Raw genomic sequence first — 14,901 nt, forward strand, 5'->3', positions numbered from 1 at the left:
TATACCACTTTTTCATTAACTGTTTTTGTTGCTGGTTGTTTCATGTATAGATGCCTTAAATATCCAACTGGATTGTGAGTTCAAGAGGCTTATTTGTTTATTTATTTATTTTAACCCCATAGTAAATCCTCAGTGATCCTAGCTTTTCCACTTGCCCTTTGTAAATGTATGAAGCACAAATCACTTTTTAAAAAAAGTATTGCCATTGGCTCTTTGCTGTCCTTAAACCTAAATTTAATGTCGTGTTGGATTGCAGACCGTCTTTTGACCTGTGTTACTTCCTTTATCTCTTACTCCTACCAAGCTTTTTTGCCTTCACCATAGAATCTTTGAATTGGGTTGGAAACAGAGATTCTCAGGGGATGACCAACTGCATCAGAATCACTGACTCTGCATTTAGAAAAGCAGATTACAAAGCCCCACCAGAATCCTGTTAAATCAGAATTTTCTGGGTATGGATTCTAGAAAGTATTTTTAACTGTTCCCTAGTACCAGTCTAATGTTTAGTTAGATTCGGGACCCACTTAGTACAGTTCCCTGTCCAGTGTGTTCATTATATAAACTCCAGAATAATGGTGTGTACTCTGTTCAAATACATCTATTGATGAGACCTCATTATACCTCAAACAGCCCATTACGTTTCTAGACAGCTTTATTTGAAAATTCTTAAGTGAATTGAAATCTGTTACTGTATAAATTCTACTCATTGGTATTTTTCTGCTCTCAGGGATCCACGTAGAACAAATGAACCCTTGATTATTGGAAAATTTTAAAACTTCTGAAGATAGCTTTATCTTTATTCTCATCTCCTCACTCTATTCTAGGTTATAGATAAATACTTGCCTTTGTTCTTCAGCTATTAATCATAGGATGTGCTTTATGAGTTTCTTTAACATCTCATCACTCTCTTCCTTCCTGAATTGAATACAGCCCTCCAAGTGTGCTATGACTAGCAGAAAATAAGAGTCTTTGTCATGTTCTAGATAGTCTGTTAACTCAGCCTAGCGTCACATTAATGTTACAGGAGAAGCTACATCATCCCTTTCACTCATTAATTCTAGAGTCAACTGAAGTAACAGGTCTTTTCTGGAGTCTTTGCGGCAGCCTCTGTGGGTCCTTTACTTGTGGAGTTGATTTTTTTAACAGAATTTTTAATCAAATGAAATTCTATAGGAGTAGATTCACCCTGGCCCATGTTAGTTTAGTATCTAGTTTAGTCTTCCATTATAGTCATGTTATCCCTAAATTAACTGCCTATTAATCCCCAAATTAGTTGCCTGTCTTTGGTAATTCTCACTAAAGTCATTAATACAAAGGTTGAACAGGACAGGTTCAAAGACAGGGCTTTTCAACTTGAGCTCTCCTTTTGAAGTTATTTGTACTCTTTGTGAAATATTATTCAAACATCTAAGAACGTGCTGTCACCTAGCTGAGGGTTTCTCAAACTATATATTGTGAAGGGCCAGTTTTTATTTTTAATTATACATTGTCGTAGATAAAATATTTGTAAAATATAATAAAAATGAATTACTAGAAAAATGAAATTTAAAAGACATACAAGTTCCAGTTTTTTTATTATTAGATTCAACAGACATAAAACTATATTAATAAATATAATCGGAAAAATAAGAAAAAGAATTTCAGAAAACTGTATGCTTATTGAAAGTATGTTTATAGGTAATTAGTACAGTGAATACATATTGCAAGTTATGAGCAAAATAGTGATTCCCCATATTCAACACATTTTTACACTTACATATGTATATTTGCATTTAAGGTTGTTAATGAGACAAATTAATTTGTGTCTTGGTAACCAAGGTTGTATTGATGACAGCGTACTTGGAAAGGAGAATGTATATCTAAACTGTTTGATTATGGTTGAATTTAAATTGTCTTCATAAAAACATGTTAAGATTAACTTTTTTATTTTGAAATGATTATAGATTCATAGGAATTACAAAAATAGTACAGAAAGGCCCCATGTACTCTTCCGCCAGTTTACCCCAGTAGTCACATGTTACGTAACTATAGTACTGTAGCAGAACAAGGAGATTCACATTGGTACACTCCACAGACCGTATTCAGATTTCTCTAGTTTTACATGTACTCCTGTGTGTCTGTATGCATGCATGCATGTGCTTGCACATTTGTATAGGTCAGTGCAATTATATCACATGTATATTTGTGTAACCACCAACACACTGTATATATAATTTTGCCATTTCAAGACTGTTACATAAATGGAATCGTTGCTGTATGTGACCTTTTTGAGATTGGCTTTTTCAGTCAGCATAATTCCCTTGATATCCATCAAATTGTTGTGTGTATCCATAGTTCTTTCCTTTCTATTGCTGAGTAGCACTACATGGTGTGAATGTACAGCAGTTTATTTAACCATTCACCCATTGAGGGACCTTTAGATTGTTTCCACTTTTTGGCATTTATAGATGAAACCAGTATGAACATTCGTGTACAGGTTCTTGTGTGGACATAAATTTTCTTTTCTCTGGGATAAATGTCCGGAAGTGTGGATTGCTGGGTTGTATGGTAAATGTAGGTTTAGTTTTTTAAAGAAACTGCCCAACTATTTTCAAGTGCCTGTACTGTTTTACATTCCCCATAGCAGTGTATGAGAGATGCAGTTTTTCCACATCCTCACCAGCATTTAATATTGTTTCTTTTTATTTTAACTATTCTGATGGGTATATTGTGATATCTCACTGTGGTTTTAATTTATATTACCCTAATGACTAATCCTATTTGAACTTCTTTTCATGTGTTTATTTGCCATCCATATATCCTCTACTGAAATGTCTATTTATATTTCTTGCCCTTTTTTTAATGGGATTTTTTTTGTTTTACTGTTGGGTTTTGCAAGTGTATATATTTTAGATACAAGTCATGTATCAGATAAGTGGCTTGCAAATATGTTTGTCCACTCTGTAGCTTCTCTTTTCATCCTCTTAACAAACTCCTTCACAGAGCAGAAGCTTTTCATTTTGAGGAAATCCAGTTATTGATTTATTTGCTTTTCTGGATCATGCTTATGGTATCGTGTCTAAGAACTCTGCCTAGACCTACGTCCTGTAGATTTTCACTTATGTTTTCATCCATGTTTTATAGTTGTATATTTTATATTTAAATCTATGGTCCACTTGAAATAATTTTTGGATACAACATGAAGCTTATTAGGTCAAAGTGCATTTTTGGTTCTGTTCCATTGATACATGTGCTGACCTCTTTGCAAATACCACACCGCCTTTATTCCTGTAGCTTTATATGGTGAGTCTTAACGTCAGGGAGAGTGATTTCGCCTACTTTTTATTCTTCCTTTCCAAACTTGTTTTAGCTCTTCTTGTTCCTTTTTCATATGAATTTTAGAATAAATTTGTCTCTGTAGAAAAAAGAAAGTCTTGCTGGAATTTTGATAGGAATTGTATTAAACCTATAGATCAATTTGGAGAGAATTGATATCCTTGTTATGTTGCATCTTCCTGCTCATGAGTATGGTGTAGCTCTTATTTATTTAGATCCTTCATCAGTGTTTTGTGGTTTTTAGCATATTGGTCCCATACCTGTTTTATTAGACTTATACCCAAATATTTTTTTCAACAATTAAGTTGTATTTAGTTTTGTTGTTTTTTTTTTTCTTTTTGGGGAATATTAGCCCTGAACTAACTGCCGCCAATCCTCCTCTTTTCACTGAGGAAGACTGGCCCTGAGCTAACATACATGCACATCTTCCTCTCCTTTATATGTGGGCCGCCACAGCATGGCATGCCAAGCAGTGCCGTGTCTGCACCCGGGATCTGAACTGGTGAACCCCGGGCCACCGAGAAGCAGAACATGCGAACTTAACTGCTGTGCCACCAGGCCGACCCCTATATTTAGTTTTAATTTCGGTTTCTACATGATATTGCTGGTATATTTGGTTTTTGTATGTTGATCTTGATCCTGTGACCTTGCTGAATTCACTTATTAGTCCTAGGAATTATTTTTTTGATTAAGATTTTCTATGTAGAGAGTCATGTCATCTGTAAATAGGGACAGTTTTATTTCTTCCTTTTTAATTTGTATGCCTTTCATTTCCTTTCTTGCCTTACTGCACTAGCTAGGATTTCCAGTATTATGTTAAGTAAGAGTGGTAAGAGTGGACATCCTTGCTTTTTTTCTGCTCTTAAGGGGAAAGCATTCAGTCTTTCACCAATGAGTATGAAATTAGCTATAGGTTTTTTGTCAAAACTCTTCATCAACTTGAAGAAATTTCACTCTTCCTACTTTCCTGAGAGTTTATACCTGAATGAATATTGGATTTTTTTCAAGTGCTTTTCTTCATCAAGTGATATGGTTATGTGATTTTTCTTTTCTACCCTGTTGATATGCTGGATTACATTGATTGGTTTTCAAATATTGAACAAGCCTTTATTCCTGGAATAAACCCCACTTGGATGTAATGTATACTTCTTTGTATATATTGCTGGATTCAGTTTGCTACCTAAGAATAGAAACTAGGATAAAAAGAGCATCTGTTTAGGTTAGCCCAGTGGTTTCCAAACCTGGCTGATCAGAATCAACTGGCAGACTTAACAGTACACATTTCCAAGCCCTGACCCCACACTGATTGAGTTTGGAGTGCTGCCTAGGAATCTGCATTTTAAACAAGCTGTCTAGATGTTGCTTATGGAGCCAAGTTAGCCTAGCCATCTTTTTGTAGATTGAAATAGCTCGTTGAGATTAATGTTTAGTTCAAAACAAAAATAAAGATTTGAGAAAGCTACTAGATTTTTCCTGTTGTTTATGTGACAGAAATGAACTTAGTGCTTTCTGCTATTTGGGTAGAGAAATGAATACAATAACAGTCCCTGTCACCTGGAAGTACATACACTATTTAATAAGTGAAATAGATATGCAAACACAATTACAATATATTGTGATAAATGCTCTGGTAGAGAAAAATGCTATAGGTGATCTGAGAATGGACCAATTAATTACCTGAAGGGTTTAAGGAAGTCTTTAAAAATTATATATTTGAACTGGGTTTTAAAGAATGGTAGAAAAGTTGCCATACAAAAGAAATGCCATGTACAAATAGGTTTTATTCAAATAGTGGAGAAAAATAAGGAGATATGGTGGGGCATGCAGCCAGGGAGTATAAATTGCAGCTCAGTGATGTAGGGCCTTATGTTAGCTAATAGAGATGGGTGCATAAACCAAGTGAATGACAACAGGGTGGAGAGTAAGAGGTGGATTGGAGATACTTCAGAGGTTAAATCCATAGGACTTGGTAATTGACTTACTCTAGGCTATAAGATTTATATCATGGGCTTTTGGGGGGAGTCTTTTTCCCATGTTAGGGAGTAAAAAGAAAACAGATTTAGAGAATATGGCTTCAATTACTTCTCTTCGTTTTCCTTTAGTCCACCAGTCCCAGCCATGCCGTGGTAGCCAATGTTCAGCATGTCTTGCATCTGATGAAGCAACACAGTAAGGCCTTGTGCAATGATCGAGTAGTCAACAGCGTTCCTTTGGCAAAGCAAGTATCTCCACGAAGTAGTAAAAGTAAGAAGTTGTCGGTAACGCCTCCCTCCTCTAGCAGCATTAATGAAGAGTTGTCAGAAGTCTTACAGACTTTACAAGATGAATTTGGGCAAATGAGCTTGTGAGTTTTAATTTTTGTTTTTTTAATTACAACTAGTTCTAAAACCTCATTTTAACTTCTTGGTGATTTTATTAATCCTGTCTTTCATTCGCTCAACAAGTATTTGTTGAGCACAATCCTTGCACCAATCACTGAGCAAGTTCCTAGAACTTTAACAAATACAGCTGCTCTGGGTGAAATCTCTCACTTTGGTAATAGTGTTCAGTGTTTTAAAGACCAAGGTTTACATTTTAAGTTTTATTTCCCTGTTTGGGAGCTTGATGTACATTGAATTTAGCTAAACTTACCTCATAGTTAGGGTGTGAGTGAAGAACAGCATCCTTCTCTAGACTTTCCTTCTACATGTGTAAAATACTCTTGTGGGGCAGGTAGACATATAAATAATTAGCTCTTTGAAATTAAGAACTCTTTTGCATTTGTTTCCAGTGCCTTTTTTGAACTTTTAAACTATCACTGATAATTTGGAAATTTGTTGCTCTGTTTAATAAGTTGAGTCATTTTTTAATGCACAGAGCAGCGGTCCCATGGTGAGTGAGATGTAGTGTACCTAACCGTGAAACATAGGAAACTTAACCAGGCCCTGCTTTTACTTTGTATATATAGTGATCACCAGCAGCTTGCAAAACTTATCCAAGAATCACCAACTGCTGAACTGAAAGACAACTTAGAGTGCGAACTGGAGGCGTTAGTGGGAAGGATGGAGGCAAAAGCCAATCAAATAACTAAAGTTCGAAAATATCAAGCCCAGGTAACTCAAGTTTCCTTTACTTGGTTCTAATTATTAAAAAACAGGAACAAAACCCTTTTCTTCAAATACATTAATTAATGACAATGTAAATGTATCATAGATATGGAGCTACAGGAAGTATCTCTTTAGACAGTTACTAATTGAGTTCCTTGATTATGAAGAATTGGAGTTAAGTGGGCTAGGAAAAAAGACACTGTCTTGTAGTCTCTTGGATTTTGTCATCTAAGATACATCTGTCAGATACTGAATATATTTAATATTCTTATCTTCATATGAACAAACTTTAACTTCCGTGATGAATTTAAATGGTTCTGAGTTTACCCAAGTCTTTTTAAAAGCACCCAGAAATTCTTAGTTTGTAAAAGAATGTCAGATACAAATATGTGAAAAAAATTTGTTTTATTTGTATTACTAATTATATTAAATTAATAAAACAACCATTTATTTAATATCTACTAAGTACAGTGGGAAGTCACACTCCAGGGTTTTCATCTGGAGAGAAATAATGTGATTCATATATTTAAGAGATTACCGTGACTGCTGACAGGGGCGTGTGACGGGGCAGAGAGGCTGAGAGACCAGCCAGGCCATTTACGCTTATCTCTATCAGAGGTCATCATGATTGTAGCTGAGAAGTAGACGGATTTGTGGCATGTTTTGGAAGTAGAAATATCAGGGCTGCTTGCTGCTGGCTATCACTTGGACGGGGGGATAGTGGTGCCACTGATGAAATGGAGAGGACTGGGAGCAGAACAGATTTGGCTGACATTTGTTAATTGGTTGCTGGTAATAGGTGCTTGGTGCTTTGAGTATGTCATCTTCTTTAATTTTCATGGAAGGCTTATGAATTGGGTATATTTTATAGATGAGGAAACTCGGACTAAGTTTCCTGGGAGGTAAGCATATCCTCAAATGAAATTAAGAAACTTGTCCAAAGACATATAGCTTAATGGTAAATGGCAGAGCTGAGTGCAAACTTGGGTCTTTTCAATTCCAAAACTGGGCTTTTAACCACTTTTTCTAAAGTTCACGTTTAAAAAAAGAAGAAATACAAGCAAGTGATTCCTGTGGGAGTAATGGTCTAATTTGTTTCTTGTACATTATACTAACTTTATTCTAATGGAACATTAATGTGCCAGCAGCAATTTATTTTAGCCAGCAGCTAAAAAATAAAGTTCCCCTATTTTAAATTACATTATTCTAATAGTGAATAATATCTATTTATTCTAATAGATATTATTCTAATAATGAATAAAATTTAAAAAATTAATCTTTTTCATAGTATTTATACGTTATCTCTCTCTCTTCATCGCTCTGGAACCTCCTGCTTTGCCTGCTCGGACTAGTTTCTAGAGTGCCTTTCTCCTCCATCTATTAAAATCCTCCTTTCTTTCATTTTCTGTGTCAGATGTTTTGCCTCCTTCATGAGACCTTCCCCCAAACCTCATTTCTTCTCACTCACCCTATTCTGCACTTTGGCAACACTGCCTTATTCCGATACAGCACCACACTTGATGTGTTTCCTCTTGTATCCTTGTTTGTATGGTGCTATATATTTTAATCACTAGTACAGTAGGTTTATGAAGACTTTAAAAAAAGTAAACCCAGAATATATCATTTACATTTTAGTTAGTAGGAGAGTTAAAAGTACTGGTTGTCAGAAGAGAGTGTTTTCATTAAGTTCTCCTTTCTTCCCTGCCTTGGTTATTTGGTATAGCTGGAGAAACAGAAGATAGAAAAGCAGAAGAGAGAATTAAGAACCACCAAAAAGACTCTTCATGAAGAAGGAAACAGTAGCAGCCGTTCTTCAGGATTCACAGGGACCACAAATAAGAAGGACTGTGCCAAACCAAGACCTGGAGAAAAAAGCAGAAAAAATCTTCAGTTATTGAAGGACATGCAAACCATACAGAGTTCATTACAAAGCAGTAATTTGTGTTGGGATTACTAACTGATACCAAGTCATAAATTTTATTCAGATAATCTGTACCTCATCAATCAGATGTTAACAATTTACTTTCCAGGTCTCATATTCGCTTATGTTGGAATTAATTAATAGCAGGTATTACGGAGCCCAGGCTTCATTACACAAGCTACTTGTGATATGCATCACGACTAAACTTTCAGACACCTAAATGGAAACCAGGGGAATTTTAAAGGCTAAGGAGCCACACGTGCTCTGTTTCTTTGAGATGAATTTGCTGTATTGAAGTATTGCACTTTGTAAACAAATTACCAATTTTTTTACTTGTGGGTGTGTTTTTTTAAAAATAGTTCTTTATATATCTAAGTAAAATTAGGTTTAAATTATCAAAATATGAGGCTTTCCTGTAGGCAGTGTTTGCTTAAAAAGTCTCATTTTTAAATCTTCCCCTTGCATGAATCGCCCTTTTCTCCTTTCCAGTACAGCCATTAAATATACTTTGTTTCAACTATTAATGGAGGTTTTCTGTATTTAAATATTTATACACATATTTAAGAGGATTGTTTTGTTTTGCTTTTTGACATTTCAAACATTGATCAGTATTAAATACACTTATATTGATCTTTAATTCACTGCTAAAAATTTTTTTAAAATCTAAGCATTCATTTTAAATCAATTAACTGTAAAAATTATAAATGTATTTTTAAAAGTATAAATAAATTGTTAATGAAGTAAATGAGGTTTGGAATGGAGAGAGAAGGGGAGGTGTTACAAAGCATATACATTTGCTGTTTTTAAGTAATACCTGTTTGTAATCATGCTATTCAGTTCAAGGCATTGTGGTTTTTAATCTTAGAAGAACTTAGACTAATAACTTTTATTGGTGTACAGTATGAGTGCAATATTAACTATACACATGCCATTGTCATTATGTTAACGGAAATCATAATTTTGAAGATCAAGACGTGTTAACTTTTTAAAAAATTTGTCACTGAAGTCAATAAAGCAGCTTTTTGAAGGAAACACTGAAATTTTCCTTAGCCTGTTAATAAAGGCTTTATTGTTGTAATCTCTTAAAAAATGCATTTCTCTTTATGACATTAACGTTTATGAGAAACTAAGAATATGTGGTAGTTAGTACATAATTTATTTGGGTTTCTCATGCTTACATAGAAACTAAGCCCAACAAGATTGAATTATCCCATGGTGTAAGATAAGGTAGTCCAAGAGTCCTAAAGAACACGCTGACGACATATTAAAGAGATTCCTTTTGATACCTCCCCTGGATTAAAATGGAATTCTAGGATTTTATTTAGATAAGCAGCAGGAATTGTGGCTGTCTGGGCACTAAGCTTGCCAGGCTTCTTATTAAGTTAATTTCCTACAGAGTTGTTAACTTAGGGTCCTTAGATTTGGGAGTATTTGTAAATCTCCTGAAATTGGATGTAAACTTTTGCACGCATGTGCAGTTTTCTGATGAGTAGGTTTTTATCTTCATTGATACATAGACCCAAGGAATCACTGCTCTGGTGACAAGGTAGATAGTTCTTGTGTCAATCACCCTCTCAACTATTAAATTTTTGTTTGTTATCTCTCTTTGATTTCAGGTCATTAAATTCTGTAACCCTCATTTGCATTGTAGTTGCTCAAAGTCCTAATTAGGAGAAGAGTGGTTTAATGGTGGGAAAACCCATCCAGTCTCTCAGTTAGGAGTCAAACTGAAGTATCCACTCCAGCTCTTGACACCTTCAGGTGAGAACTGAAAGCAGGAATATACTGCTTCAGTTTCCTTATCTGAGAGTTTGCAGCAGAGGATTGTGTTGTCCTCCATCTACTTCTGTTGTAGAAGAGCTTGATTGCAATGCATTTTAAATACAAGTATCTACTGTGTGTAAGATGCCAATATGGATACCAAGCTGAGTAAAGAAAGGTATGCTTACAGGTAGGTGGTAGACATCTGAATTACAGTACAGTGTGGTGAATGTAGTGGAGATAGTACGTGCATAGTGCTCTAGGGGCACAGACGAGGGTGGGGCATGACAGAGAAAGGAGTGATGAAGCAGGGATAACTTCCTGGAGGAGGAAATGATGCCTAACTCTGGAGAACAGGAATTAGCCACAAGAGAGAACAGTTCCAGGTCAAGATAAAATGAACACAAGTGAGGAGGCAGGACTCTGCAGTATACATGGGAGAATTGTGACTAGCTGAGCAGTACTGGTACATAAAAGTTGAGGTGTGCAAACGAGCATAGAAGGGTATGCAGACAAGTTACAGGAGGCTGAGGGCTTCAACCTAACCACATAGGTCTCGCAATTTAATATCCCTAATCACAAAGGAACAAATAAACCTGCATAACCAATATTCATAGATATAAAACAGAACCATTAATTCAAATATTACAGTTTTGTTTGCATAGATAAATATATAAAAGGTACTAATACTCCCTTTCCCCACTGCCACACACACACCAATGGATTGTCTTTTCTTTCTTTTTTCTTTTTAGCTTTGTTAGAAACATCTTTATAATCATTGTTTTCTGACACTTCATTACATGCATTCCAGAATGGGTGTCACTTCCATTCACTGAAGGAACACTGTACTGAACGCAGCTAGCAAGTAGCTTTGCTGGAAACATCTTTATTATGTCTTTTTAAACAAACACTTCACTACATGCATTACAGAATGGATAGCACTTCCAGTTTCTGAAATAACACTCCCGAATGCACCTTACAAGTAGCTTTGTTAGAAACATTACAAGTATTTTTTAATATTTTTTATTGAATAAATTTAACATATAACAATGTGTAAATTTAAGGTGTACAATGTTACTTTGATACACGTACATATTGTAATATATTGTCACTGTAGCGATATTTATCACATTACATAATTATAGTACAATATTGTCTATATTCATTATACCGTGCATTAGATCTCTGGTGTATTTACTACGTCATCGCAAGTTTGTACTCTTAAACAACATCAATCTTCCCTTCCTACCCTCTTTCCCTGGTAACCACCATTTTACTCTGTTTTTCACCAGTTTGACTTTTTTAAATTTTACATATAAGTGACAGCATGCAGCATTTGTCATTCTCTGACAGCACATCGTTTTTGTCACAAATGACAGGGTATCCTCCTTTCTCATGGCTGAATAATATTCCATTCTGTGTACGTACCATATCTTTTTTATCCATTTATCTGTTGATGGGCATTTAGGTTGTTTCCATGTCTTGGCTATTGTGAATAATGCTGAAATAAACATAGGAGTGCATATTTCTCTTCAAAATCCTGTTTCTGGGGCCAGCCCCGTGGCCGAGTGGTTAAGTTTGTGTGCACCACTTCAGTGGCCAGGGGTTTCACTGGTTCGGATCCTGGGTGCAGATGTGGCACCACTTGTCAGGCCACGCTGAGGCGGTGTCCCACATGCCACAACTAGAAGGACCCACAACTAAAAATATACAACTATGTACTGGGGGGGATTTGGGGAGAAAAAGCAGAAAAAAAAAAAAGAAGATTGGCAGCAGTTGTTAGCTCAGGTGCACATCTTTAAAAAAAAAAAATTCCTGTTTCCATTTCCTTTGGGTATATACTCAAGAGTGGAAATTTATTTTTAATTTTCTTCTTTAACTTTCAGAGGTACATCATATTTCGAATTCTGTGTAGGTTACATCATATTCACCACCCAAAGGCTAATTATCCATTACCACACGTGTGCTTAATACCCCTTTTGCTCTCCTCCCTCCCCCCTTCTCCTCTGGTAAGCATCAATCCAATCTCTCTTGCTATGTGTTTGTTGGTTATTGTTTTTATCTTCTACTTATGAGTGAGATCATATGGTATTTGACTTTCTCCCTCTTATTTACATAGCATAATTTCCTCAGTGTCTATGTTGTCACAAATGGCTGGATTTCATCCTTTCTTATGGCTGAGTAGTATTACATTGTGTGTATATACCACATCTCTATCCATTCGTTGCTTGATGGGCACCTGGTTACTTCCAAGTCTTGGCTATTGTTTATAATGCTGCGATGAATATAGGGGTGCATGTATCTTTATGCCTTTGTGTTCTGAAGTTCTTTGGATAAATACCCAGCAATGGAATAGCTGGATAGTATGGTAGATCTGTTCTTAACTTTCTGAGGATACTCCATACTGCTTTCCATAGTGGCTACATCAGTTTACACTCTCACCAGCAGTGTACAAGGGTTCCCTTCTCTCCACATCCTCTCCAACACTTGTTTCCTATCTTGTTAATTATACCCATTCTGACTGGAGTGAGGGGATATCTTGTAGTTTTGATTTGCATTTCCCTGACAGTTAATGATGTTAAACATGTTTTCACGTACCTGTTGGCCATCCATATATCTTCTTTGGAAAAATCAATGTTCAGATCTTTTGCCCACTTTTTAATTGGGTTGTTGGTTTCCTTGTTGTTGAGACGTATGAGTTCTTTGTATATTTTGGATGTTACCCCTTCTCTGATATATGGTTTGCAAATATCTTCTCCCAATTGTTAGGTTGTCTTTTCATTTTGTTGGTTTCCTTTGCTGTGCAGAAGCTTTTTAGTTTGATGTAGTCCCATTTGTTTATTTTTTTCTTTTGTTTCCCTTGCTTGAGGGACCTCTGTATTGTTTTCCATAGTTGGTTGGACCAAATTACATTATCACCAACCATACAAGGGTTCCTTTTTCACCACATCCTCACCAGCACCTGTTGTCTCTTGCCTTCTTGATGATAGCCATCCTGACAGCTGGGAGGTGATATCTCATTGTGGTTTTGATTTGCATTTCCCTGGTGATTAGTGATGTTGAGCATCCTTGCATGTGCCCTTTGGCCATTTTGATGTTCTCTTTGGAAAAATATATGTTTAGTTCTTCTATTTTTTTAATTGGATTGTTAGGTTTCTGGTACTAAGTTGTATGAGTTCTTGATATTTTTGGATATTAACCACTTAGCCAATATATGGTTCGCAAAAATTTTCTCCCATTCTGTAAGTTTGTCTTTTCCTTTTGTTAATTGTTTCTTTTGCTGTGCATAAGCTTTTGAGTTTGATGTATTCCCACTTACTGATTTTTGCTTTCCCTTTTTGTGCTTTTGGTGTCATGTCTAAAAAATCATCACCAAGACCAGTATTGAGGAGATCCTTCCCTACCTTTACGTATAGGAGTTTTATGGTGTGAGGTCTCATGTTTAAGTCTTTGATCCATTTTGAATTAATTTTTCTGAGTGGTGTGAGATAGGGGTCCAATTTCATTGTTCTGCATGTGTTTCTCCAGTTTTCCCAGCACTATTTGTTGAAGAGACTGTACTTTCCCCATGGTGTATTCTTGGCTTCCTTGTCTAATGTTAGTCAACCGTATACACCAGGATTTAATTCTGGGCTCTCTATTCTGTCCCACTGGTCAGTGTGTCTATATTTGTGCCAGTACCATACTGTTTATATCACTATGGCTTTGTAGTATAGTTTGGAATCAGGAAGCATGATACTTTCAGCTTTGTTCTTTTTTCTCAGGATTGCTTTGGCTATTTGGGATCTTTTGTGGTTCCACACAAACTTATGGATTATTCTATTTCTGTGAAGAGTGCCTTTGGTATTTTGATGAGGATTATGTTGAATCTGTAGACGGCTTTGTGTAGTACGGACATTTTAATAATAATCTTCCAATCCATGAACACGAGATGTCTTTTCATTTGTGTCTTCAATTTCTTTCAGAAAAGTCTTGTAGTTTTCATTGTACAGATTTGTCACTTCCTTGGTTAAATTTATTCAGTAGTATTTCATTGTTTTTGATGCTACTGTGAATAGGATGGTTTTCTTCATTTCTTTCAGATGTTTCATCATTAGCATAAAGGAATGCAACTGATAGCTGTATGTTTATTTTCTATCCCGTAACTTTCCTGAAATTACTAATTAGTTCCAACAGTTTTTTTGTTGACTCTGAGATTTTCTCTAAATAAAATCCTATCATCAGCAAATAGTGACAATTTTAGTTCTTTCTGATTTGGATGCCTCCTTTGTCTTGCCTAATTGCTCTAGCTAGGAGTTCCATTACTATAGTGAATAGGAGTGGTGAGAGTGGGCTTCCTTGTCTTGTTCATGATCTTAAAGGAAAAGCTTTCGATTTTTCTCCATTGAGGATAATGTTAGCTATGGGTTTGTCATATATGGCCTTTATTATGTTGACATATGCTCCTTCTACACCCAATCTCGTAAGGGTTTTTATCATGAAGATGTTGTATTTTGTCAAAGGCTTTTTCTTTGCCTATAGAAATGATATGACTTTTATCTTGTTTTCTTGAAATGATGTATTACATTTATTGACTTTTATGATTTTTGAACCATCCTTGCATCCCAAGGATAAATCCCACTTGATCATGGTGTATGATCCTTTTAATGTGTTCTTGAATTTGGTTTGCTAATATTTTGTTCAGAATTTTTACATCTATATTGATCAGGGATGTTAGTCTATAGTTTTCTTGTATTGTTATCTGGCTTTGGTACCAAAGTTATGCTGGCCTCATAGAATGAGTTTGGAAGTGTTCCCTCCTCGATATTTTGGAAGAGT

At 35.6% G+C, this 14,901-nt stretch overlaps 1 protein-coding gene across 2 annotated transcripts in view; it reads left to right on the plus strand.

Annotated features, from left to right (window-relative positions):
- Positions 1-9,354, plus strand: part of CEP57 (centrosomal protein 57) — a 40,830-nt gene extending 31,476 nt beyond the window's left edge. The window contains exons 9-11 of one of the 2 annotated variants that reach the window (XM_008513744.2): positions 5,418-5,659; positions 6,263-6,407; positions 8,125-9,354. In XM_008513744.2, coding sequence (XP_008511966.1) covers positions 5,418-5,659; positions 6,263-6,407; positions 8,125-8,358 — 621 coding nt within the window. In that variant the 3' untranslated portion in view covers positions 8,359-9,354. The remainder of the gene's footprint in view (positions 1-5,417; positions 5,660-6,262; positions 6,408-8,124) is intronic. The other variant, XM_008513745.2, reaches the window with a different exon arrangement.
- Positions 9,355-14,901: the final 5,547 nt, after the last annotated feature.

Source organism: Equus przewalskii, chromosome 6, assembly GCF_037783145.1.
Source record: "Equus przewalskii isolate Varuska chromosome 6, EquPr2, whole genome shotgun sequence".
Taxonomy (NCBI): domain Eukaryota; kingdom Metazoa; phylum Chordata; class Mammalia; order Perissodactyla; family Equidae; genus Equus; species Equus przewalskii.